At 56.6% G+C, this 26804-nt stretch overlaps 1 protein-coding gene across 1 annotated transcript in view; it reads left to right on the top strand.

Moving 5' to 3' along the window:
* Window positions 1-677: 677 nt before the first annotated feature.
* MGAT5B (alpha-1,6-mannosylglycoprotein 6-beta-N-acetylglucosaminyltransferase B) overlaps window positions 678-26804 on the top strand; it is a 67299-nt gene continuing 41172 nt past the window's right edge. Inside the window, exons 1-5 of the mRNA XM_079905721.1 lie at window positions 678-1559; window positions 5384-5496; window positions 14146-14293; window positions 25417-25532; window positions 26064-26137. Coding sequence (XP_079761847.1) covers window positions 1492-1559; window positions 5384-5496; window positions 14146-14293; window positions 25417-25532; window positions 26064-26137 — 519 coding nt within the window. The 5' untranslated portion in view covers window positions 678-1491. The remainder of the gene's footprint in view (window positions 1560-5383; window positions 5497-14145; window positions 14294-25416; window positions 25533-26063; window positions 26138-26804) is intronic.

Below are 26804 nucleotides of genomic sequence, written 5' to 3'. Positions count from 1 at the left end.
GGCCTGAGGCCTTGGGCTCTTCCCAGCCTGGGTCTTCCGTCTGTGCCTGGCCAAGCTGGTCTGGCAAGTGCCCTTCCTGACTGACCAGCATCTTCAGCTCCAGGCCTGGCTCTGGGAGCTGCCGTGCCTCGGGTGCTCACAGGGGCTGCTGACCCCTCTCTGCGGTGGCAAACACCTCTCCAGAGTCAAGAAGTGGAGGGAGGGTGGGGGGGGGGTGAAGGGGGGCTGTGCACGCTTTACAGAGTTGGAAGGTGCATTAGTGAACCTCGGGTCACTCTCATTTCATAGCAGACAGACTGAGGCCCGGGAGTCCCCCTGACTCTCAGGCATCACCCACTGGTCAATGGAGGGTCTGAAACTAGAACCCAGACCCACAGCGCGCGCCATTGCTTCTGGGATCAGTGGAAGAGCCTCAGTGTCACAGGCCGAGTTTGAAATCAGAAAGCAAAGGGGAGCTGCTGCAGTTTCTGTTCAGAGAGGGCCAGAGGATGGGCGAAGTTTGCAAAGCGAAATCACTGTGGGTGTGAAGGGGCCATTGCAGAAGCCCACTGTGGCGGCAGAGGCAGCGGCGGCGACCGGAGGGAGGGCCCTGGCACCGCGCGGAAGCGGGGATCGCCTCCCAGCGCCGACCTCCTCTGTGCTCTGCAGGAGCCGAAGCAGGCCTCGGCCCTCAGAGCTGGTGGCACCCGGGATGCTTCCGAAATCCAGCCCGCCGCCCGCCCCCCGCCCCCCGCGCCCCGCCCCCCGCGCCCCGCCCCGGGCCGGGAGAACGCACTGCTGGGCCGCAGCCATGAGGTGGCGCCAGCGCGCCGAGGAAGCGCGGCGGCCGCTCCTGGGCCGCCCCAGCCGCTGCTCGGCCGCCTCCTCCAAGGAAACAATGCGGCGCCTCCGGGCGTAACGCAGCGCGGGGCCGGACGCCGGACACCCGAGCGCGGGCAGACGAACGAGCGGGAGGCAGGGCGGGCGCGGGGCGCCCTTGCCCGGAGCCATGGGCGCAGCGCGGCGCAGGGCCCGGGAGCGGCGCGGCCCGGAGGCGCGAGGGGCCGGGGCGCGGGCCCGGGGCCGCCTGTAGCCGGCACCGAGGGCGCGGGCCCGGGGATGAGGGCGACCGCGGCGGGGAGCCCGTCTGCGCGCCGCGGCGCCGTCCCGCCCAGAGAGCGAGCCCGAGCAGGCAGACGCGTGGCCGGCGGTCTGGGGGCGCGCCGCCTCCCGGCCCCCAGAATGTGAAACGGGGAGGGCAGAGACGCAGAGACGGCCCGGCCGGGCGCCCTCGCCGCCCTCCGGCAGCCGCGCCGCGCTCCCCTTCCCCTGCCCGCCGAGGCCGCGCCGACCCCGCGGGCCACGGCCCGGGCAGCGAAGCCGCTGAGCCCCCGCGTCGCTCGGACCCGGCTTCGGCCCGCAGCGGGTTCGTGGCCCGGACGTGGTAGGAGCAGGGCCCGGGACGGTGCGTCCGGCCTCGCCCGCGGCTCCTCGCCCAGACAAGTTTGAACAATGATCACAGTCAACCCTGATGGGAAGATAATGGTCAGAAGATGCCTGGTCACCCTGAGACCCTTTCGGTAAAGTTGTTTCCCGGTTGGCGTGGGAAGGTCTTTTTCTCCAAGGGGGCGTGGGTTGGGGTGGGCGAGGTCAGCCCCTGCGAGTGTCTGTCCCAAGGCTGCCTGTCCCGTTAGCAGAGGGGGCGGTTTGTGCTTCGGCCCTCGGTGGTGGCTAGTGGGGCTGGGAAAGGGATGGAGCTGGGGTTCCGATTCGGGTAGGGAGGGTGTGTAACTCTGGGACGGGCACCGAGTTTGGTCTAGGTTGGAGAGGATTCGGGGTGTGAAGGTGGGAATGGGGGCAGAAGTCACCGATGTTGTGGTCCTGGACCCTGGAAGTCGCCCCAGCCAGGGTGCCCCTTCCCTGCCCCTCCGGTCCTTCCCCACCTCGCGGACGGCCCAACCCCCGCGGCAAAGTTAGCGCTCTGGGCGGGGCGGTACCCCCACCTGGCGGGCCAGTGGAGCCCTGAGTCGGCCCCCTCACCCCCCTGCCTGTCCCACCCCCTCTGACCCCGCCTTCTGCGCGCACTCCTCTCCGCGGGGTGCGGGCCTCTGTCCAACGGGAGGGTCCCCGAGATTGCGGCAAGGACCCCCTCTGATGGGAATTCGATCCCCGATCGCGGGCCTTGGAGAGGCTGGGGCAGGGGCGGCGCTGTGGGGCGGAAGGGCGACGAGAGCGTGGAGGCGGGATGGAAGCGGAGACCGACCCCCCCCACCCCAACCTCGGCGGTCAAGGCCAGGCAGGGCTACGGCCGTCTGGGTCTGCCTGGGTTCTGCTAGTCCCACCCCAGGGGCCCCCAGAGCCCGGCGGTTCCGGGGCAGCTCCCGCTCCTCCCAAGCGCCATCGGAGCCGGGCCTGCAGCCGGGGCTGGGGAGGGGCGCTAAGCGATGGGTGCCCAGCGGAGTCAGGATGCCACCTCGCCCAGGGGCTGAGCCGCGGAGGGCGCCGAGGGGGCGGCGGCGCCCGGGGCGGGGGGCGGGGGTGGGCCGCACTCGGGATGCGGCCACAGGTGGGGTCCGGGCGCGGGAGGGAGCCCGCGAAGGCAGGAGCTGTACGGGCTCTGCCCGAAGTTTGGGGGGCGGGAGGGGCCAGATCTGAGGCCCTCCCCTCCAGACCTGAGGCGGAGACCCGGCCCCTCCCATGCCCCCCGCTGGTTTTCCTTCTAATGGGAAGACCGTGGCTCACGTGGCTCCCGCCCCGCCATTGCCTCCAGCTATTGGATCCTCCGGCGTAGGGTGCAGAGTTGAGGAGACAACCTTCAGGACGGCAGGGGTCAAGCTGGACCACCAATGTCCAGAGGATTCGGGACGACCGTAGAGCTGGGGGTCCCCAGAATAGAGCCTTGGGCAGGTGATTGGGTGTGTCAGGAGCCCCCACGCCCTAAAGTTCCCATGGGAAGCAGGTGGGAAGCTAGCATCTCTGGAAAGGGCCTTGTTCCTCCGGGGAAATCCTCAAATCCCTAGCCAACGCAGACCCTCCTCAGCCCTGTCTCTCCCACCCAGTGTTGGCCCCTCCCTCCAGGCCGTGGGAAGCCCAGCCTCTGACCCCAGTTTGGCTGGACATTTCCCGGCACAATAGGAGGTAGCGGCTGGCGCCAGCACCACGGACAGCGCCAGCTCCCTAGCGCTCCTTCCCTTTGGGTCCTGCCCCTGTGGCTCTTTCAGGCTCTTTTCTGAAAGCAGGATGCAGAGGTGGGGTTGCATAGGTTCCCCTCCCCACCCCCAGGTTATGTAACTTCCTCTCAGGGTATCCCTAGGCTTCCCACAGAGACCCACAGCCACCAGTGAAGTCTTCAAGTCACCTTCAGATGCGGGGTGTGTGTGGGGGGGTTTACGACCTCCAACGTATCAGCCCTACTTGTTAATCCTCAAGGGCAGCTGGGAGCCCTATTCCCAATGGTTTTCGCAGAGCCTCCGGCAGGGTCCTTATTCTATAATTGCTTCTGGAATGTTGCTTGAATGGATACATGGGTGGACAAAACCATTTTAACTTGAATCTACTGTAAATAGCCCCAGGATTGGGTCTGGCAGAGAGACAGATGCAGATGAGGTGTTTTGGGGCTTCAGGTTCTGGGCTAAAGGCCTAGATACCTTTCTCACAGCAGGTTTTTGGACGCTGGCAGCTCAGGTCCCCAGCTCTAAATACAAGTACCCCATAGCTGGGGAAGGAGAGAGGGAGTGGGGGGCGAGAAACTTGGAGAGACCCATCCTCGTCCTCAGACTGGGGGGACAAACCGCTGATTTCCCCCAGGATCTTCCTGGATGTGTGACCACCCTCCCCCTACACGGCCCTTCTGGCTGCTACCCTGAGACCAGCCTGACTTCATCTTGGGGATCCCAGGGCTAGAGTCCCACCCCCAGGCTTGGTAGAATTCAGTGAGGGGTCCCTGGGAGGTGCGGGAGCAGTGTTCCTTGTGCCATCTGCTGGGGGAAGCTCCCAGTGCCATATCTGCTTTTGGGTTCTGCCCCCCCCCCCCCACCCGCTCTGACTTATCTCTAACAGCTTCCTTTAAGTATGGGTTGGGAATTTTGTTGTGCTTTTATTTTCTGCTACAATTATGTGTTTTCTTTAATGAATCAAATTTTAATTAAATACTGCTCTGCCAGTTTCAAATAATGAAGATTAAAATGCATAAACAAGTCTTGCATAGAGATACAAACAAATGTGGGGTTTGAGGATGGAGGTGGAGGTGGGAAGGCTGGAGGTCTCCGGCATGATTTGCGGGGCCCCCCATGGTGAGCCTGGCTCCACCAGAGATGGGGTTCCTCACCCTGACCTGGGGGGGCTCCCCTTTCAGCTCTGCCAGTTGATCAAGTCCTCGGGTAGATTCAAAATCCCAGAACAGCCTCCACCTCTGCTTCCCTAAGGCTGTGCTGGCCCAGAATCTAGTATGGAAGCAGCAGGAGCCTGGGGCCAGACTTGAGGGTGGGTTCCCTGCTGTCCCCCTGGGGATACCTTAGTTCTTGGCACTTGGGATGTAATCAAAAACTATGTGTTGAAGTATAGACAGTCGTGTTTTGGCCAAGTCCCCTGACCACTGAGACGGCACACACTTGTATGACACCCCGTGCACAGGTGTTGGCTTACTCTGAGCCGTGGTGTAATCTGCCGTGTGCCTGCCTGGTGAAGATGTGGATAGGGGGAGTCTGGACACAGAAGGCAGCCACAGGACCCTGCCCTTCTAGATCTTACCATCTGGTAGTGATGGGAGCCCTTCCCCACCCCCTGCCCTGAACATGACAAGGATGTGTTCGAGCTGGTTGCTGCAGCAGGCCTGTGTACACAAGTGCTGATCAGGGCCCAGGTGATTGATGGGCTCCAGGTGGGTTTTGTCTGGACCAATTACTTGCCCTCTGGCTGGCATCAGGTCCTGCTGTTTCCATCTATACCAGTTGTTCTCAAACTTGAGCGTGTATCAGGGTTACCTGGAGAGCTTATTAGAATGCATTGCTTATCCCACCCCCAGAGTGTGTGATTCCGTAAGCCTGGGACTAGGGCCCAAGAATGAGCATTTCTGATATGTCCAAGGTGATGCTGATGCAGCTGGTCTGGGGACCACACGTTGAGGACCTCTGCTGTCAATGAGCCAGCTTCCGTCTGGAGACTAGAACCTGCCCAACCTTATACCTTAAGGATGCCTCACTGTCCTGCATGGTTTTGCATGTGGCCACTTCCTTGTAGTCCAGCTCTCTTTATCCTGTGTGATGGGAGACCTACTGGTCTGGGAGCTCAACCCCCTGGTCTTTTATTCCTCCATCCATCCATCACTCATTCATTCGTAGGGAGCCCTTACAGGGTAGGGGTGCATGTGCTGACCTAACCCTGACCTGCCCTATTGTCTCCGCAGGCTTTTTGTCCTGGGCATTGGCTTCTTCTCACTCTGCTTCCTGATGACGTCTCTGGGAGGCCAGTTCTCAGCCCGGCGCCCGGGGGACTCCCCCTTCACTGTCCGCACAGAAGGTATGTTGGTGGGGAAAGGGGTGCAGGGGTTGGGGGGTCAGAGGAGAGGGAAGCCTTTGAGCCTAACGCTGCAAGAGGCTTTCTGGGGCTCTGTCTTGGGCGTCTGGCCACCTCGTTGGTGGGTGTGTGAATGGTGGGGGCCTTGCACCCTGCTTTGGCTCTTGTCCTGGCTGTGGTAATCAGGCTTCTGCTGGTCTAGCCTCTCAGGCCAGGAGGGGCCTTTGAGCCAGGGTCTCCCAGGCATTAGAAGACGCTGCCTGTGTTGCTTCTCTAGTGGGGTGGTTTGAGGTTTCTGGATATGACTCCTGTCTCTCTGAGATACACATATTCTGTACCTTCGGCCCAGGCACAGGGGAGAGGGCAGGACTGCCGTGGGCTCACGTGTCTTATCTCCAAGCTCTCTGGTCCTTCATTCTTGCCCACGTGATGCTTACAAGGCAGTGGAATGGAGGTTCAGACCATGGGCTGTGGGGACCAGATGGACCTTGTTCGTACCCTGGTTCATCATTTACTAGCTGTGTGCCATTGGCCACATCACTTAACTCACCTTCAGAGAAGGAAAGCAGTGACCGTTTTCAGGGGTTGGATTACATGGGCTCACGTGGCATGGGGGTGTGATAGGGTGGTGGCCTGGGAGACCTCCTTCTGAAGGTGAGTCCCGCTCCCCCCTCATCCTGCTCAAGGAAGAATGGAGAACAGTTCAGAGCTGCTCAGTGTGTCATGGGGGCTCTCCCAGTAACCGTGGGAAGGAGACACATAGTGGGGAAACTGGGGCAAAGGGGGTTTCTGGAACTGTTCAGGGGGCTGCTTTGTGGGCTCTCCCCTGCCCCTCTGGGAAAGTCCCCCCAGGCCTCATCCGGCTCCCCTCTTCCCAGCAACGGATAAACCCTCCAGTAGGATGGGTTGTGATCTAGGGTCGGTGCCCCGAGGGGCACTTACTCTGCCATCTGGTGTCTCCTTAGATTCATGCCTTTGGTTTAACACGCACTTCTTTAAATTTGCAACAGCTCCCAGCAGGAATTTCACATTTATTAGACATTCTAGCCTGAATGTAAACGAATCTATCCCCTCTCTGACCCACAGAGATCCCTCGGTCTCTCGGAGCCTCCGTTTTCTCCTCTGGTAAACGGGGCTAACATTACCCTCTTCCCCGGGATTGTCATGAGGGGGTGTGAAGATAACATATGTGAAGGGTCCCGAGCAGCTTCTGGCAAACACTGTGAGCTCTGTAAACATTTACTGGATGTGGTGAGTCTGAGACGGGGGGGCATTGCCTGAAAGAATGTTTAGGGAAAAGAGGACCAAGGAGATACTGAGGTCTCTACGTGGGAGACTCCTGAGGATGTGGGGGGGGGGGGCTGTGGAGGTGCACTTGAGGGGTAGCTTGGGGAGGTGGAGAGTAGGGGAAGGGGTATAGGGAGCGATGCTCAGGCTACGTGGGTGCCGTCCCTAGCAAGGGGGTGTGTCTGTCTGGGTGGGCTGCTGCAGGGGGCTTGGGCAAGCTGACCTTCAGCAAGGTCAGGGCCCCAGCAGGTGGGAGTCAGGGACTGGGGGAGGAGGGATGTATGGCTGGGCTCTGGTTCTTCTGTTCATCTGCCTGGGGTGGGGGATGGGGGTCCCATCCTGGCAGGGGGTGGGCCCAGTGCCCAGAGGACTGGGGGCTTGTGGGCGTCCTGCCGTGCTCTGCACTGTGCAGTTTTGCCTGGCAGAGGGAGAAAGGGTCCAACTCCAATCTAGATGTTGTGTCTAAGGGGTGGGCAGAGCCATAGAGGGCAGAGGACTTGCCCAGGGTCATGCAGTTAGACTAGAGGCGTGTGTGTGCGTGTGTGTGTGTGTGTGTGTGTGTACATGGGCACGCGTACACGTGGTTAAGCTTCCTATTGGAGTACAGTATCCAGAAACGGAACCCATGCATGCACCAGCAACCTGGATCAAGAAACGGAGTGTGATCCAACCCCAGAAATGCCCTCAGGCCTCCTTCCACTCGCTCCTTCCCCAAGGACTCCAGGACCCTGACTTCTCATAGCACAGAGGAGTGTTGCCTGGTTCTCTGCCTTTATGAGAATGGAACCATATGGCAGGTGTTCCATCGCGTGCCCCCCGTCTCTCGATAGCACGTTTGTGAGATTCGTCCGTCTCATGTGCGGTTGCAGACGTTTGTTTTCACTGCTGCACAGCATCCGTTGTGTGGACACATCACAATATATTTATCCACTCTACCCCGGGGCGGACGTTGGGCTGTTTCCAATTTGGGGCGTTTGTGCTGCTGTGAACATTCCAGCACACGTCTGTGGTGGACACATATGGCCATTTCTGTTGGGTGCACCTGGGGGTGGAGTTGCCGGGTCTCCTGTGTGTTGTGACATTAGTTCTCAGACCAAGTGTTTTCAAGTCTTTTCACACCTCCCAGGCCCCTGTGCTGGAAGCTTCGTGCCTGGAATATGGAAGTAAAGGCCGTGAGGAGGAACTAGACAGGGAGGGAACCCTCTGAGAACCCCTGGGAACTGACCCCAATTCGGTTCACATCCCAGGTCCCATTTTCCCCTCAATTTTTTTCATGCCCTTGGATTAAGTGGATTTACTTGGACAGACCCAAAACAGAGACTTGGAAAAGCCCTAAGTTGACTTTGTGGGCTTAGAATCCTGGTCCTGTAAGAGATGACCCCCCAAATGAGAACCCCACCCCGGACCTGGGGTGGCCCTGCAGACAACCTAGGAGTGCCAGCACTTCTACCCAGGAGCCGCCCAGGGAAGGATGGGGTTGGAAGTGGGGGGCGGTTGGGAAGGGGTCTGGGGAGCGATACTGGAGGTCACAGTGGGGGTTGGATGTTGGATAATGTTTGTTTTGGGGGTCTGTGAAGCCCCAAGGCAGAAGCAGAAGGAAACCCACTAAGGGTTAGAAAAACGATTTAGAAAGAAAAATCCTCCATTGGTCAATAAAACTGTCTGAGCACAAATAGGGAGATAACCTCTCCTCTCCTTGCCTGTCAAGCCTGCGAAGATGTGGACATGGCTGGGGGGGGAGGGGCAGGGTGAAGGGTTTTCTCTAAAAAGCGGAGCGCCTGCCACAGCCTCTTGCGGACTGTGGTCTCCCTGGGGAGGCTCTGGTTTCCCCTGTGGGCCAGTTCCTATTTCGTGATAAAGTTCTCTAGTTTGGGGATAAAAATGTGACAGACATCTCATTCTGTACTCTGCACACTCATCTTAAGATTCAGGGGAGCAGTAGCCTGAGCAGAGAATCATAACTGGAAGGAGGGCTAAGCCTAATTCCCTCGTGCCGCAGTTGGGCCCAGCTTGGGCCTTGGGGGAGGATTTTTGTTTTTTATATGCTCCCTCTGCAGTCCTCCCTCCCCACCCCAGTCCCTCCTCCTTGCCTCCTGCCTCTGCTTTCCTGCTCTTGTCCTAAGAGGAACTTGCTTCGCTCCTAACGAGAGGGGACTTGAACTTATGTCTGACGCCTCCCTCCTGGGGTCGCCACAGATCCCGCAGAGCCTGTGTGGCGGTTCCTGGCTCTCTGTCCTGTCTTGAAGTAGAGGTCAGAGGCCGTCTCCGGGGAGAGGGCTGCAGGCCACAGGTCCTTGCTTCAGCTGCTTGTGTCCGCCCTGAGGTTCCCCCGTGGACTGGCCCTGCCAGGCGTCCCGGACCCTGGCCAGCCTTGGAACCTGGGGAATATCAGAGACGTAGTTCCTTGCTCTGGCTCTGGCCCTGGATCTCGGTGCTAATGGGGCTTCTATTCTCAGAGGCTGGCAGTGGAGGGGTGAGCCAGGGCCTGCCCTCGTCTCCCACGCTGCCCAGAGCTCCCGTGGCCTCAGCTGGTTTCCGCGTTGGCCCTGTGCAGAGACAAGTGTGCGCACTCCTTCAGCTGTGCAAACACCAACTCACAGCCCCCTCTCAAGTGCCTGGGAGGTCTCTTCTGTCTGGCAAGGTGGGGGCTCCTTCAGTTTCCAGGAACCAGTGGGAACGGGTGGCGGGTGGGGACAAGAAAGGGGACAAGGGCAGAGAGGAGAGAGAAACAGAGAGCATGTCTGGGGAGGGGATGGGGCCTCGGCGGGTGATAAAGCACCCCTGTCTATACATGTGAGGACCATTTGTCTCTCTCAGCATCCCAGCTTTCCTTATTTATATGGAAATATGGAGGGAACCTGTGTGACTTCTGCGATGTGTCACTGGGGCCTCACATTAAATACATTTCAGTTTAGCCGCCGCTGAGAGCGGTGAGGTGACTCAGGGCAGGCACGTCGGGAACCCGCTCTGCTGATAGCCCTGGCCGGCGGTGGCATCCAGGGGGCACGTCATGTGGCCGAGCGGCTGGACTGGCTGTGTGTGGCCTGCTTCCCTCCCGGGACCCACCCCCTGCCTCGTCCAGGGCAGAAAACGTGCCTAGTGTCCTGGAGCTCCTCAGGAAGTGACGGGGGTGGGGGGTTGGTGGGGGGCTGTCTCCTGAGGTCTCAGGAGCTCCTGGAGTCCTGTACCATCTGCAGACAATGGGAGTGGCCCCCCAACCCCAGGTCCTGGGAGGGTGTCTTCGTCCAGTCTGATGGAGGTGGCCTTACAGACCCATGTGAGATCTGTCTCCTTAGCCCCAGCCTATAAGCCCTCTGGTCTTCTGGGGTCCGTCTTTCTGTTGACTTTTTTTTTTCTTTTTGGCCGCACCATGTGGCATGCGGGATCTTAATTCCATGACCAGAGATCAAACCCACGCCCCCTGCAGTGGAAGCTCAGAGTCCTAACCACTGGACCGCCAGGGAATTCCCTCTGTTGACACTCTTAAAGAATTGGCTTCGTCCCTTGTATGAAGGGCACTCCAGAACCCCCAGATATCTCCAAATACTCTAGGGGGCTTATGTTTCCCTGGTCACCTCTTGCTCTGATTCCCTGCTTCTACTGAATTATCCTACTGGATGTCTCCTCTCCTGCCTCCTCTGTGTCCCCTACACTGACCTAGTGGGAAGGACACACCTTCCTCCCTAAACCCTCCACAGGGGTGGGGGGATTTGGGGTGGGGTTCGGACCACTGCTCAGCACAGCAAACAGAGGACAATTCTCTTTTATCCCTGCCTTTCGCAGCCCCCCCCCCCACGCTTCCCCACGGGTCATCCCTATGGCAGCGGAGCTTCCCCCATCCTGCTTAGCCCCTCTGGGTCGTTGTCCTGCCCCCTGCCCATGTCCTCAGGCCTTGTCCTCTCTCCTGGTCTCCTAGGCTGGGCTGGGAAACTCCAGTCTTCCTGGCTGAATACGCAGCATCATTTAGGTTTCTCTCTGTCTCATTGCTCCCGGCATCTAGATGAAGCTCTGGCCCACCCAGGGCTTTAGCAAAACAAAACAGAGCTCTCTCGCTAAGGAGATTCTGATGGCTTTTCTATTACCCTGATCTCTGGGGGCAATTAGGGGAAGAGCAGAAACAAGGGTCCCAGGCTGTAGACCGTGGTGGGGGGTGGGGATGGACGCTGAGGCCCAGAGAAGGACAGTGACATGCCCCTTCCCCCATCTAGTTGGGGCAGAGCAGGTCTGGAGTCAAGGCTTCCTGGGCCACAGTGCTACCCCCAGGCTCTGTCTGGCTCTTGGGGCCGCTGTAGCTCTAGGCCAGATCTTGCAGTTATTGGCTCCATCAGCTATTTTGAAGTTTTTGAAATGAGATGGGGTTGGGAGTGGGGGTGGGGTATGGTTGTCAGTGAGATCTTGGGAGGGGCACAGACAGTGAGCTCAGAGGGGAAAAGGAAGCTTGGGATGAGCCCGGAGAGAGGGCAGCCGTGTGACAGGGCAGGTGCCAGGCCTGAGGCATTGTGGGAACGCAGCGCCACCCCAGGAGCAGTGATGTGCCTCAGCACTGCTGGAGTGCTGTTTCAGGTTCCAGCTGCCGCCCAGGCTCTGTGGTCCAGTTGGGCCTGAGTGCATGGCTGGGGGGCCTCTCAGGCTCTGGCCTGAGAATGTTCCCAGCCATGGCCTCGCTCTCCGTTTTTCATCCCACTCCTTTGGGGAAGGGGCCACCCCAGCCTGAGCTATGAGCGATCAGGGCAGCCCGGTGAGGCCGGCCAGGCTGTGCACTGCACAACTCCAGGACATCCATCAGGTGGCCCACAACATGAGCGGCTCCCCTGGGGCTGTGCAAAGTGCTGTCAGGACAAATCATCTGCTGGGCTTGGATTTCTCTAGCTGAAATGAAGGGAACTCCCTTCTTGTTTTACTCTGTGCTCCAAGCACTGGTTGAAAGCAAGGTATTGCGTTTGAATGATGGGCTTTGGGGGTTGTTCTCAAGATGAGAGTGATTTGAAAGAGTCATCTGTTGTCCCCAGCTCTGTGGAGTTGAAAGAGAGAAGGAGCTATTTATATCTTGCTTTTTGATTGACTAACCGATTGAGGCCAAGTGAGTCGGGAGGGGCCGAGTGGTGGGAGAGACCTCAGTTTTGCTTCATTTAACACTATGGTGAAATTTCCTGATCCCAACTGAAAAATCCATCCAGTTTTCTGAGGGGAAAGTGGGAAGACCATTAGCTCTTTCAGCTACTCGGGTGGGAGGGGTTGGAGACAGTTTCTTTCCTTCCTTCCTTCTGAAGCCCAGTTTCTCCAGTGCCCAACCCCACCCTGTGTCTGTCCTCCGCTTCCTCTGCTCTCCCCCCCCCTTGGCCCCCAGCCCCCCATTCATGCCCATCCTTTTCTTCGGAGCCAGGGATCCAGGCTCTCTGAGGAACCTGCAACTCCTCCCTGCTCTGGATTTGATGCTTGGCTGGGTCCCCCCGTCGAGCTCCCCATGGCCTCCCATCTGACCTCAGGTGGGCTCAGCTGGCAGGGGACCCAGCCAGGAGGTGACTTGGTGTGAGAAAGCGGTGGCAGTCACTGGAACGGGCCTGGTGCCAGGGGATATGGGGACAAGCAAAGCAGAAATGTCACAAGCAGCCCTGGTGACGTGCAGCCTCTCTAGGCCCCCCTCCTTGGCTCAGTCCCAAGCATGGAGCGGAGGAGACCGGCCCCCTCCTGCCCACCTCCCCACGTCTCCCCCCGTCTCTGCCTCTGGTCCTCAGTGGCCAGCCGTGGTCTCTCCCGCCCCGCTCCTGGCACCTTGACATTGAGTTGCAGACAGGGCCTGGTGTTACTGCCTTGGGTTTGGGACACTGAGGCTGAGAGCAGTATGACGACTCCCTTGGCCATATGGCCATGCAGGGGGTGCTGGCAGAGGCAGGTGAGAGGCCAGGTGTCCACCGTAGCCCCTCTGAGTCCGCTGGGCCCTGACCCTTTCCTTTCCTGAGAAGCAGATGCTGTTGGTGCCCACGTCCTCAGCCCTCACGATTCCTGTCACACGCTGGAGACGGCTCTGCCACCCCACGGCAGGTGGAAAGTACCAGAACATGGCCGTCCTTGGGAGCAGCCCTTAAGCGGTGACTGGCGGGAGGTGGTGTGCACATGCCTGGCCCCCTCGCCCCCCGGGGGAGAACTCTGAGGCCGGTTCTACACCTGCTGGTTTCCCCAGGTTGATGACATGCCCTCTCTGGGCTGCCTCCTCGTCCCTGGGTCACCTCCCCACTTCCCTTCACCTCCCAAATAACGACTTGCCCTCAAACCCTTGTCTCAGGGTCTGATTCTGGGGAGCCCCACCCAAGGCAGCCCCTGACACCCTCGCCCCTCCAGCAGCCTGGGGAGTCCCGGGGAGCATCTGCGTCCCCATGGTTTCAGCTCATTAATTAAGAGGGACTCAGAGCTTGGCCCCTGGGGTTTGCAGGCAGCCTGGGTGGGGATTGCAGCGTCTGGAACCGAGCACCTACGGATGGTTTGGAGGCGTTGCTTAAAACCTTCACAAAATTTAATTAAAAAGGAAGGCAAGGGCTGCTCTCCCACACGGGCATGATGCTAATGATCGGGAGTGATTAGTAAGGAAACTGTGGAAAGTCTCGGGCCGGTTAATGGAATCTTGGTTGAAGCACCTCGTTTTCATTTAATTTTATTCTTCACAAGGTATCCCGGCCCCTCAACCCTGGAGTTGATCTCTGGGAACCCAAAGACCGGGTTGAGAGGACAAATTCACAGTGGTTTTTCTAGGGTGGTGTCTGGGGGAGTGGGTGGGGATGGGAGGTGGCTGGGGCCCTGAACCCCTTGAACACGGGCTCACAGCCTGTGCATCTGAGCCACGTGAAGAGCAAGCAGAATGCAGGGTCCTGGGCCCCATGCCCTAGAGATCTGCATTGGCAGATCTAGACAGCGAGGGCCCGGGAATCTGGACTTCAGCAGCCTGGCCGGGAGATTCAGGTGCGGGTGGATGGCTGACCACACTTTTAGAAACCCTGGTTTACAGCTGTCTGGAACTTGCTGTTAGGGGGTTTTGGGGTTCCTGTCCCACTACTGGGCCTTCCCTGTCTTCTCACAGACCTGAGATTATGTCTAAAGCCAGATTTTGCTGGTGGCAAAAACTGAGGCCCAGAGAGGTTAAAAGGTCATCCCAATGTCACACAGCTGGTAGGGAGCAGGGTGGGCCCAGGCCTCTCTGGATTCCTGTCCTGCAGGGGTAGGGGGTGGGGCAGGCTCACTCTCCTGGCCCCTCCCCTTCCCGAGATGGGGAGTGGGGCTGGGGTCTGAGCCACCCCGCCAGACACCAGGTGGTCTCCGGTGGCCTCCGGGCTGCTTGGGCTCTGCCTGACTGCACCCACACTCTTCCTGCAGTGATGGGTGGGCCGGAGTCCCGCGGTGTCCTCCGCAAGATGAGTGACCTGTTGGAGCTGATGCTGAGGCGCATGGACACGCTGGCCAGACTGGAGAACAGCAGTGAGCTACACCGGGCTGCCGGCGACAGGCGCTTCCCTGTGGACAGGTGAGGGGCCCGGGAGGGAGAGAGGCACCCCACTGTGTGCTGGGCTGGGGATTCGGCCTCGAAATGCATTTCATACACACACACACACACACACACACACACACACACACACACACAATGCATAGTGTGTGGTTTTTATAAATCCTCCCTAAGTGGCTTCCCATTGTACATATGTTGCCCCTGCTTTTCTCACTCATGGTGGTGATTTTGAGCTCTGTCCATGTCGATGGGCATGTGTGGATATGCACTTGGCTGTGATGGCCACAGTGATCACCTGTCCTCCTCCTGTGGACATGGGCCGTATTTTATTTATTTATTTATTAATTTTTGGCTGCGTTGGGTCTTCGTTGCTGCGCGCAGGCTTTTTCTCCAGTTGCAGCGAGCAGGGGCTACTCTTTGTCATGGTGCGCGGGCTTCTCATTGCAGTGGCTTCTCTTGTCGTGGAGCATGGGCTCTAGGCGCGTGGGCTTAGTAGTTGTGGCACATGGGCTTAGTTGCTCCGCGGCATGTGAGATCTTCCCAGGCCAGGGCTCGAACCTATGTCCCCTGCGTTGGCAGGCAGATTCTTAATCACTGCACCACCAGGGAAGCCCCGACATGGGCCATCTTTGCAAGCAGGATTTCCTGGTTTATTCATTCTAAATATTACCCCCACTGAGGCCAGAATGTGCAAAGTTCCCCAAGGTTTTGTGCTGCAGCCCCACGTGCCTCTGTGTAGCCCCAGGAACCCAGGTGGTGCATTTAAGTGTCGGGTTCTCCTGAATCCCAGAGAATGAGGGGACGTGAGGTCAGGGCCGTCCCAGCTGGGAGTCCTGGGCCCCAGACTTGGATGTGGAGGGAGGAGGCTTGGACCCCACCCATCCCAGGGAGGCACTCTGCACCTGACCTTTTAGATGCTGAGGTTCTTGATGAGATGGAATTGCTCAGCGTGTCCTAACTGCTGAAAAATTCGTTTGAAAGCCACACTTTTACACAATTTGGGAAAAGCTATACTTCGGCCAGTGTGATTTGCTAAAAGTGTTCTACTGCTGAAAATTATGTTTGAAATCCACACTTTTAGACAGTTTGTGGGAAAGCTATGCCTCAGCCAATGCGTGTGATGTAAAAGCCAAAGTTCCAGGCATTTCTGAAGTTCGTTGTTGGGCAAAATCAAAGCAAGTGGTGGTGGTGAGTCCTGGTCATTGAGGGGCCCTGGCTGGGTGGAGCCTGAAGCACAGCCCATCTCTTCGGTCTAGTGGGGGGATCCTTTGCCCCATAGGCTGCCTGGGCTGGACTACTGGCCGTGGGTCCCGACCCCAACAGGCCTTGCTGATTGAATGTTCTGGGTGCCCAGTCAGGTCAGCCGATGGCAGCATCCCCGTCCTCATAAGGGGCGCCATGTACTGAAAGCTCACTTTATTGAGTTACCGCCATGATCCTGCCAATCCCACAGCCACCTATGGGGGACTTCAATCCCCGTTGCATAGAGGAGGCATCTGAGGCACAGAGATGTTCATGAACCTGCTCAAAGTTGCACAGCAGCTGAGGCGCTGGGGCCCCGGTCAGATGGCCCCAGGGCCCCACCTTTCTAACCGGTGTGCTCTTGGTGGCCGTTCGCTACGTAGGGGTTCGTTTCTATCCCTTTGCAAGACTTTTCATATCAATTAATTCACAGCTCAGGGCAAACAAATCCTTTGTTAGACCTTTGCTCTGATTTTTTTGTTTTGGAAAATGTAGGCACTGAAATTACAGTCCTGGAGCCTGGGATGAAATGCAGTTGTGGGTGTGAGGAGCCCACCTCAGCGCCTGGCTCCGGGTGGGAGCTCTACACCCGCGGGAAGTCGGGGCCCCTGGGTGGGCTGTGCGGCTGTGTGCTGGGTCCCCGGTTAAATGCTCTCACCCTCCAGGGACTGAGCATCTGACAGAAGAAACTAAAGGGATCTGTCTGCTCGTGAAATACGTCCTGGCACTTACTAAGCGCCAGGCACTGCTCCCGGTGCTGGGGACACAGTGATGGGCCTTGTGCTCATTCCTGCGGGGAAGACAGACAGTAACCGAGAAAAAGAAAGAAATGAGATAAAGTCAGATACTGAGCCGTGTTCTAAGGATGAGGCAGTGGGTGACTGGGAAAGGGGCTATTCAAACAGGGCGGTCTGGCAAGGCCCTTGGGAATCGATGATATTTGAGCTCAATTCTGCATGATGGGAAGGAGCCGCCACGTGAGGAGCTGGGGGGCAGAGAATTTGAGGTAGAGAGAGCAGCAAGTGCAAAGGCCCTGGGGTAGGAGCAAGCTTGGTGTGTTGGAGGAAAGGAACCAGTGTGAAGGCCACCCTGGCGGAGCGTGGTGGGGTCTGGGAGGGGTCAGCTGTGGTAAGTAGCATTGGGACACTATTCTTAGAGCTGTGGGTTAGTGGGGTGGGAAGAGGGGAAGCAGAGGGGCCAGTGGCAGAGACAGGAGACGGAGGCAAAGCTGCTGGGCTCCCATGGACCCCCCCGGAGGCGTGAGACTGCTTCTTCTCCACGTGCACAGGGCGATTCTCTCCCATGCTGCTGTGTCCCCTCTGATTCAGCCCCTCGCCCCCCTCTCATCCTTTCCACTTTCCCGGCTGCCCCCAGCTGTGCTCCCACCTGTCTGGGCTGCGGATCCAGCCTCTGTCCACAGGTCTGTTCATCAGGGTGAGGGCAGCGGGTCCAGGTCTCCTCCTTGGCAGGCCTGACTCCTGAATGTGCTCCTGCCAGCACATTCAGTGTCTCTGGTTTCTTCCAGTCCTGGCCTTGCCTCCCTCCCATGCTCTGCCCTTCATCTCCACCCCCTCCAGCTCCATCCCCAGGAAATAGCAACAGTCTACCATGACCAGCAGAGCCCATCAAACCCCAAGGGCAGAGCCATAAATTTCAGGGACACTGTTGCTTCTGGTTTCAGGGCGAGAAGCAGTGGGTGTGTCCAGGGCACGCTGGGGCTGCTTGCCCCCACTCCCCCTGTGCACAAATACCGCAGCCCCCTCCCCACCTTATCCCCCTCCGGCTGTCAACATGGAGCTGGCGGGCGAGAACCCTGCAGACGCGAACCCTGCTGTGTTTCTAGCAAACTCTTCAGTGACCTGCACTTGGATTTCTCACTTTACAATTATCTGTGGCTTAAAAAAGAACAACCTCCACTGCCCTCCTTCTGCCCTTTGGAAGCTTCTGGGCTGTGCCTCCCACTTATGGCTGGTTTATCCTCAGGGAAGACAAATTTGCCTTTTTTAGCCTAGGAAAACAAAATTTGGGATTATTTGCAGACTTGTTGCAAATGGCATCATATTATGTATCCTAAAACCAAATAGTAGTGATCTCTGAATTTTCCATAAGGCTTCTCTGCAGTGGCAAATAAGGCCGGGGTTTGAGGCTGTCTGCGTTCAAGCCGGTCTGTATTTGTTGAGTGCCTACTGTGTGCGGGGTCTGGGCTGGAGCGTCAGGGATGAGTGGAGAAGCCCCAGGAGACAGAAGTTGGAGAGCTCTGTCCTCAAAGAGTGTCCGAGCCTCTTAGGGAGAGGGAGCCAGCACCCTGTCCCTGTGCAGAGGAGACGGCGGGAAGGAAGATACATCAAAATTCTTGTCTGTTGGTAAGGAGTTGAGGTTTTTTTCCCCATTTTTTTAAAGCTTTATTTAAAAACTCAAAAATGCTTCTAGACATTCCTGGCCATCTCTGTACTGGCAGGGCCAGGTGCCGGGGAACGTAGCTTCCCTGGGGTTCTGTGTGTGAGGGTGGGGAGATGCTACCTGTTAAGATGACTTCAGACTCAATTTTAAAAGATATGCCTCACTTTTCTCAGGCCCTGTGCTGGGCCCGGCCCCTGGATTTGCCCCTTCCTAACAGGACAGATCTGGGAGCGTGTCTGGCTCCTGGGCTGGGGAGAGGCCAGACTGGTGGATGTCTCACTGGTGGGTGAGAAGGTCACTCCAGGGCAGACACCTATCAAATGTGCCAGAAGTGTGAAGGGTTAAACATCCCTAATAAAGACAGAGGTTCTCAACATCCAATTATATGCCATTTGTAAGACAGGCCTAAAAACAAATGACTCAGACATTAAGAATAAAAAGAAATGTATCCAGGACACACAAAGGGAAAGAAAGTTTAGATAGCAGTGTTTATAGCAAACAAAGCAGAATTTGAGGCAAAAGAACATTCAACAGGACAAAGACTTCCGCCTCACTAATAATAAAACTCCCACCCTAAGAAATGGTTTAACTTATCAAACTGACAAGTATGTTTTAATTATAAGACTTTTATCCTTGAGGGTACAGCCACATAGACACATGTACTTTGAAGGTACTTAAAAGCACTACTATTAAGAAGACACTAGGAAAAGGGCCACTACAGTACAGTAGGGGATATCTGTGATGGAATAAAATGTAACCACTAAAAAATATGTTTTAAAAGAGATTTACTGACTGGCAATGTATTTATTCATACAGTCTAAGTAAAAGAGGCAAGATACAAGGCGTATGTAGCAGGATCTCAATGTGTCTTAAATAGAATAAACATATGAGATGTTAAAAAGGAAAATCCTCCAGGGGAAGTCTGGGCCCTGGGTTGTCAGTGGGGCCTCTATCCCCCGTAGTCCGGCTTTGCCCCGCCCATGGGGTACCACTCCCTTCCCCAAGTGATGAAACCACACGCACGCGGTCCAGCTCCAGCTCTCTTCCTATCAATAGTGGGAAGACATCTACCTATCCATCTAACAGGTGTACACGTACGTGTATATATATTTCTTGGCGCAGGAGAGAAGGAGGGTCTTACTTGGGGAGGGGCAGGCAGGTCCTTAGTCATCCCTTGGGGGCACTCACAGCATCAGGACCTCTGATGGGAATGAGGCAGGGGCTGAAGCAGAGGAGGAGAGCAGTAAAAATGCAGGGAAGGCTGGACACCAGGCTGGGGGTTTCCTGTGTCCCGTGTGGTGTGCGTGAGAGGTAGACAGATAGACAGACAGACAGACAAACCCAGAAAGTACACACCTCCTGTCTGTGGTGCTTGTGTTTCTGGCTGTAGTGTTTGTCTACAGCACGTCTTGGTACGTGTGTCTGCGGGCCCCTGTGAGCTCGAGTCTGTGTTTTAAAAGGAAAGCGATCAGTTTCATAGTGAAATAACAACTCGAGCAAGCATGCTGGCTGGGTGCGCAGAAATCAATATCTCATTAATTGAATGCAACCCTCATAGATCACGGGAGGAACTCGAGAGATTAACCCTCCTTCCTGTGGCTTCCTGGAGAGTTGGCGCTCAGGGCCAGGGGACTGAGGGCTGGAATCAGCGATGGCCTCGTGGGGCTGGGAGGAGGGGGCTGAGCCTCAAGGGGGCCTGGCCTGTTGGGAGGTGATGCCTGGAGCTGGTGTCCTGGGGGGAGCCAGAGTTCCCGGCTTGGCTCTGACCCCTGACACCTGGCCCTGGGTGGTGGAGGGAGCAGGGTGTCCTGAGGCCGGTGGGTGGCCTGTGGTGTTGGTTGCTTCTTCAGGGGACCCTGGGCCAGTGCTCAGAGGCTGGCTGCACCTTGGAGGCCGGCTGGCTCTAGGAAGCCACTTACGCCTGAGCAGGAGGGGCTGGTGGCCCATCTGTCATTGCGAGTGAGGAATGCTCAGATAGGTGTTTGAGGATTTAGAGAACCATGAACGCTTCGAATACCCCAGGGAGGCTCCCTGGGGCTGAGGAGCGGGGTGGGTGGGTGACCAGGGGCCTGTCTTGGCCTTCTTTTACTTTCCAAGTCAGAATTGATCATTTTGGTGGAACGCCTGGTACTTAGTATGTGTGCACAGAGGCCCAGGGCTCACAGTCCGAGCATGTTTAGTTATTTTGCAAATACAGTGGGAGGGAGCAGGGCTGGTCCGGAGCACCAGTGTCTGAGTCTCGCCTGCAGTGCAACGTTGGGAAATCGTTTTACCTTCTCTGGGCCAGTTTCAGAGCTAACTGAAGTAGCAGTAATAATGATTAATGATGAGAATAGTAAAAGCGGCTACCCCCTACTGGGTACATATTATGAACTTTGACCTTGGCCAGCGGCCCAATGAGGAAGATCCTATTCAGGTCTACATTTGACAGATCTGAGGCAACTGGGCTCAGACAGGAAAAGGACTGGCCCAGGTCTCAGGGCTGGAGGGGGCCGAGCCTGCCTGCCTTGTCTGCACTGCCCCTTGGTGCTGAGAGCCGGGCAACCACGTGACTATCACATTGGTGGGGGAGGGGTGCGAGGTGGAATCTTCACCAGGCTGAGAGGATGGCTGGACCCTTAGGGCTGGCGTGATAATGCAGAATGTCCCCAGCTTTTCTGCCCCGGCCTGGCACCTACAGATTATAGGTTGGGGCCAGAGAACCTCACTCCTCTTGCTGGGGTGCTTGTGGGGCCCCTCCCACACTGGTTCAGGAAGAACCTTTTGCTACTGGAGGAAGTGCAAGGCCTGGGCCAAACCTGCCTCAGCCTGGAGCCCAGGCACCTACAGAGTCCCGGGCCTGGAGGGGGACAGCGCAAGGCTGAGCCCCTGGGCAAACTTGGGTGGGACCGGGGGGGACACAGTTTAACCAATAGCAAAATAATATTTTATGACTGCATTGGCAGAAAGATGAATATAGTAACATTACATATTAAAACCTTTTCTTTGACCTGCAATTGTTTCCCGATGTTTAAAGAAATGGAAACACTTTCGTGGACCCCTAAAAGCACTATGGGCCCTGGTACTGAACTGCCTGGGCCTGATGGGGAAGCCAGCCCCGCCACCACCCTGACCCCATGGTGACAACACTGTTAGCTGCAGGCAGCTGCACACCGTCTCCCCAATCCATCCCCCCTTTTTCTTTTCCACGGAAGCATTTCCCAAGTCATAGATGTGCTGCGGGACATCTTCTTTGATTGTCATTTTAAAAAAAGCTTCCCAGGGAGAGAAGCCTAATCCTATATTATTTGAAAACAGAAAGTGCTGTGCAAATGCTAAGTCCAGTATAATAATAGTGACGCCAAGTAATTCTGTTTTGAACAAGTTGAACTTGTTAAATCAGACAGATGCCATCTGCACTGTTTTAAAGCCAGGGCTGGTGATACGTTTTATGCAAAAAATGCTTATCAGATGAAAATTGCTGAATCTCCCCAAAAGTAAATTGCTTTGCTCCGTAGTTAGACTTATGAGACTTCCTCTCAGGGATGGGCTGACCACTATAGGTAGGGAGTAAAAGAAAAGCATCTCAAGCATTTTTTGAGCATTTACTGTATGCTGAGCACCTGACAGTCAGCCTCATGTTTAATCCTTGCAGTTAATCACTCTGTGAGGTAGTTGATATTATTCAGATTTTATATGAGCTAACCCTCATATAAAGGGTTATAAATCAAAGGGGTTCAGAGAGGTTAGATAACTTGCCCAAGGTCACACAGCTCTCCAGTGGAACCAGGACTTGAATCCAAGACCTCAGACTCTGGGGCCCTTTCTTGGTCCAATAAGTCTCCGAATAATGTGGAGAGTCATGGACCTAGAAGTGTGAGGAGTCAAGGGCTCCCCCGCCCCCCGTGGCGCTTCATCTCCCATGAAAGGAGCAGCAAGATGGAGGCTGGACTTCTGCAAGAGGAGGATGGGTGGGAGATAAGATGTTCCTGACAGCAGGGTGGCAGGAGAACCTGGGCTCTTTTTCTGTAGTGGATTAAAAGCCGTTTTCCCTCAATTCTGCAGATGGTGATTGTGTTTCGTTTCCTAGGGCTAGTAGGGCCTCACTCCTTCTGAAGTCTCCAGGGGAGGATCCTTCCTTGCCTCTTCCAGCTTCTGGTGGCTTCACGTGTCCCTGGCTTGTAGACACATCACTCCAGTCTCTGCTTCCATCGTCACATGGCTTCCTTCTCCCTGGGTGTCTCCACACGGCCTTCTTATAAGGGCACCAGTAACTGAACTTAGGGCCACCCTCCTCCAGTGTGACCTCATCTTAACTAATTACCTCTGCAGTGACCCTATTTCCAAATAAGGTCACATCCTGAGGCTCCAGGTAGATGTGAATTTTGGGGGGACACTATTCAACCCAGCACAGTGATGGAGCTCTGGGCATGTGGCCCGTGTGGGGCAGTACCAGGATCCACTTATGAAAGCAAATCCCTGTTCTTGAAGGCGCACGACTCTTTTGGGGGTTTTAAACCAGCCACTCATAGCCACCCCCAGGCATGGTGGTGCCCAGAGAGGTGGATGGAGCAGAGCCTGGACGGAGAGGTGACTTCAGGAAGGCTTGAAGTGAGGTGGGATCCCTTCCAAAGTTTCCAGGGACCTGGCAGGACCCCCACTGGTCCCACACAGGGGTAACTTGTGCCCTAAGGTCTCTGGTTAGAAGCTGGAGGGCACCCAGTCCGTCTCCACCTGGGAGCCTCTCCTGTTGGGCCTCAGCTGCCCGTGCTCTGGGCCAGCCCTGACCCAGCAGCTGTCAGGTCTGGCCTTCTGCCCTGTGGCCGCCTCCCTCCATCACCAAAATGCTCTTTCCAGGCAGTGCACTGTCCATCCTGTCCCTGGAGGTCAGTGGGGAAAGCATTCCACGACCCTCATTCAGAATTTATTTCAGAGCCCAATGGACACCAAGGTCATCACAGTCATCACGTTCCTTCTCTGCTGTAGCCCAGGCATTGTCAATGGGTGCGTATCACCCCCTGAAGGGTGAAAATTGGCTCTTGTAATTTTCGCTACTACGATGGTTTGTGGCCCTCCACAGGCTATAGTGTGTAAACAGATCTGCAGAATACCGTGGAGTTGACATTTCAAGGGGGGAGGGTGAGAAGGGGAAACAATGTCTAAAAAGGCTCCTTAAGGGGGTGATAATGAGAAAAGGTTGGGAAACAATGGTCCAGCCCAAATCCCTTCTGCTGCAGCTCCAACCCCACCTGCACAATAATGATCGCTAACACAGGCAGGGCTGCTTTCAGGCAGGCATTGCTGTCCTGTGTGCCTTACTCCTTTCCTCACTGAGTCCCCCCAGTGCTATGAGGGAGGGGCCGCTATCTCCTCCATTTTATTTGATTTTTTATTTATTTTAAAATTTTTATTTATTTTTAATTTTGGCCGTGTGCACAGCTTGCAGGATCTTAGTTCCCTGACCAGAGATCGAACCCGGGCCCCCTGCAGTGAAAGTGCAGAGTCCTAACCACTGGACCACCAGGGAAGTTCCTTTCTCCTCCATTTTAAAAGATGAGAGCCGGAGGCACAGAGAGGCTAAGTGACTTGCCCAGGGTCACACAGCTCATAAGAGGCAGAGCTTCAGCTCATCTCCTTGTGTGTCACTGTAAATTGGAGATGAACTGACTGTTCTCTTCCCTATAGCATTCCTTGACAATCTGAAGACCAAGGAGAAATATTGCTACTTCCTGCCTGAGGACTTTCTTGAGCAAAAGAAACATCCTCTTATATGTCTTTGCTCATTCTTATTTGTAATTTCATAGAAGGTTGTTGAAGGTTGAATTGTATCTTCCAAAGGGATACGTTGAACTTCTAACCCCCGGTACCTATGAATATGATCTTATTTGGAAATGGGGTCTTGGCAGATGTAATCAAATTAAGAGGAGGTCGTACCGGATCAGGGTAGGCCCTGATCCAATGACTGGTGTCCCTATAAGGAGAGGAAATTCGGATACACACAGAAGAAGGCCAAGTGAAGACAGTGAAAACAGAGGCGGAGGAGACTGGGGTAATGTGTCTACTAGCCCAGGAACGCGGAGGACCGCTGCTCCCAGCCAGAAGCTGGGACAGCTGCTCCCTCAGGGCCTCCGGGAGGAACCAACCCTGTCGACAGCTTGATTTCAGACTTCTGGCCTCCAGAAGTGTGAGAGAAGACGTTTGTGTTGCTTTAAGCCCCCCCAGTACATGGTCATTTGTTACAGCAGGAAGTGAAAAAAAGGCAATGCCATTTTCCATTATAGTTTGGAGAGAGTGGACTGGACTGTGTGTGCACATGTGTGTATGTGTGTGTGTACATGTGTGTATGTGTGTGGAGGGCTCGTCTGTCACCCCCTTCCTGTCACCTCTGCCTTGTGTCCCCACCCCCACCTCCGTGTCTCCCATACCAGTTGCCTTTCTCTGTGGATGGGGCCACGCCCTTCCTCGCCTTACAGAAGGTAGAGGTAGGGGGGGCGGGGGGCGGCCCGAGGGGCCAGGTGGCCAAGGAGGGGCACCACTCTGCCTCCTCTGGTGAGAGATGGGGTTTACAGACCCCAGAGGAGCCCAGGTTGGAAAAATCCTCCTTCGTATAATTCTCATTATGTGTGGCAATAAAGACCTTACAATAAAGTCCTTGTAAAGGGATAAATGGAGCTTAAACGGGGCCTGCGGAGCCAGAGGAGGTGGGGAAAATCAAAGGAATTGGAATTATCGTCTTCAGAAAAAGTGAGCAGCTTCTTGGAGAAGGGCCTCCAGAGCCTTCCTTGCTCCGAGACCCACGTGCCAGCCAAGTGGGATCTGTCTCAATAGAAGTTTCGGCAATGAGATAAATACTGCATCTGATGTCTAATAAACTTCTCTGAGAGGGGAGTAGTAATCAACACCAGGAAATAAATTCTCCAAAAATAAAGGCAGCACGAGTATTGATGAGGTGGAGGGCCGTGATGTTTATGGCAGTAAACTCATTTAAGATCCTGGGAAGAATTCATTCTTGGGAACCCAACAGTAATTTACTAGAGGTTTAATAGTTGGCAAGTCCCCAGGCTGCTCTGGGTGGAATTTACTTTGGCAAGATACAATTCCTCTGGGAGAAAATAGAGAAAACAGACTCAGGGCAGCCGGCTGTGCTCAGGAAAAGGGCCTCCACCACCTGGAGATCCCTAGACAGATCTCGTCCAGGCTCTTGAATGGAATTCCTCTGCCCATGTCAGCCTCAGGCACTGCCCTTCACACGTGTGCAGACACGCCTGGCACCGGCAGATGTGGGCTTTCCCAGATGAATGCCACGTGGGTCCGTTGATGGTTAGCGAGCCCCTCCAGCCCGGGCTGGGGCAGCAGCGGCTCCATTTCCTGGCCTGACTTTACCCATCGCTACCTTTCCGTTTGGGGCAGGGCGGTGTCTGGGTGCCGGGGGCCCTGCAGTCCTGCTGCCTTTGCTGGCAGGCTGAGGCCTGCCCTGCCCGGGAAGAGATCGCGGCAGGCTCACCCTGGCTTCTCCCACTTAGGCTACCCCCCGGGGCCGGCCTCATGGAGCGGATCCAGGCCATAGCCCAGAACGTCTCGGACATCGCCGTGAAGGTGGACCAGATCCTGCGCCACAGCCTGCTCCTGCACGGCAAGGGTGGGGGCCGGGGGCACCCCTCTACTCCCAGGAGGCCAGAGTACAGGGTGGGACGTCCGGGGTGGGGCCCTGATTTCTCCCCACGGCAGCTGCCCAGGCTCCCGGGGGCCCTGTGTCTGGCTCTCAGCGGGGTGCCTCAGGGTTCACCCCACCGTCCCTGGGCGGCCCCTTCCATTCCTCTTGATGTGGGGGCATCAGGCTGGGAGGCCCTACCTCTGCCCCCGTCAAAAAGTCAGGAGTACATTTGGGTGGATGCCCGAGGTCTGCCCGTCCAGAAAGCTGGTTCGTAGCCATTCAGACCAGCTCCGCACTGGTTCTGAACCCCCTCAGGAGGGTGGGAGCGTTGGAAGAGGGGGAACCCCAGGCACAGGGACCCCCTGGCGGTGGCCTTTCAGGGGAGAAAACTCAGGCCAAGGGCAGAGTGGGCTCCTGCACTGCCCCACCCCAGACCAGCCCACCTGCCTCACGCTTTCTCTACCGCGCTCCTCGTTGGACCCAGGTCCTCAGCAAGGTGACCTTCTCTCCCTGCAGTGTCTGAAGGCCGGCGGGACCAGTGTGAGGCACCCAGCGACCCCAAGTTCCCTGACTGCTCAGGGAAGGTAGAGGTGAGGCCTGGGCCTGGGGCTGGGGATGACCGGGGGCGCCTCCTCCGCGGGGGCCATACCCCAGATTAGCTCTGCGGTTCTGCTCCTGGCAGGGATATCCCCCATCAAGGGCCTCTCTGCCTGACCTCTGGACTCAGAACCTGGCACTAGCTGGCAGAGGCCCGCCTCAGGGAAACCACTTCTCTGCTTGGGCCATCTGCCTGGGGCACGAACCCAAATGTGCCAGGATGGCTCACGTTGCAGGGTTTTCAGTACTTTCTTACAGCAGGCGAACTATTGAGTATACGTATGGTACCACCAGCAGCCTGATTCCCAACAAATTCAGACACGATGTGGACCTCATTCTCTCTCCCCCTCCCTCCCGGCCCAGCTGACCAGCTGGAGGGAGAGACCCCCTCCCTGTCCCCGCCTCCAGGATCCCACCTCTGGCTGCATGAAGTCTGTCCATCCGGGGAGCCAGTCCACAGGCATAAAAGCCAGCCCCCTCACTGGTGCTGAAATCCCTAAGAGCGTGGGGTGTTGGCACTGCAGACCCCTTCCTTGGGGACCAGGTGGGGGTCACTGTGGATGAGTCCTGCCCTGGCCGCAGCCCTGGCCCCCCTCAGAGGCTGCTCCCTGACCTTGGCTTCAGCTGAACCCTGCTCTTGGTTACGGGCGGAGGACAAAG

This window comes from Stenella coeruleoalba, assembly GCF_951394435.1.
Source record: "Stenella coeruleoalba genome assembly, chromosome: 19".
Taxonomy (NCBI): domain Eukaryota; kingdom Metazoa; phylum Chordata; class Mammalia; order Artiodactyla; family Delphinidae; genus Stenella; species Stenella coeruleoalba.
This window is presented reverse-complemented; position numbering and strand designations above follow the sequence as displayed.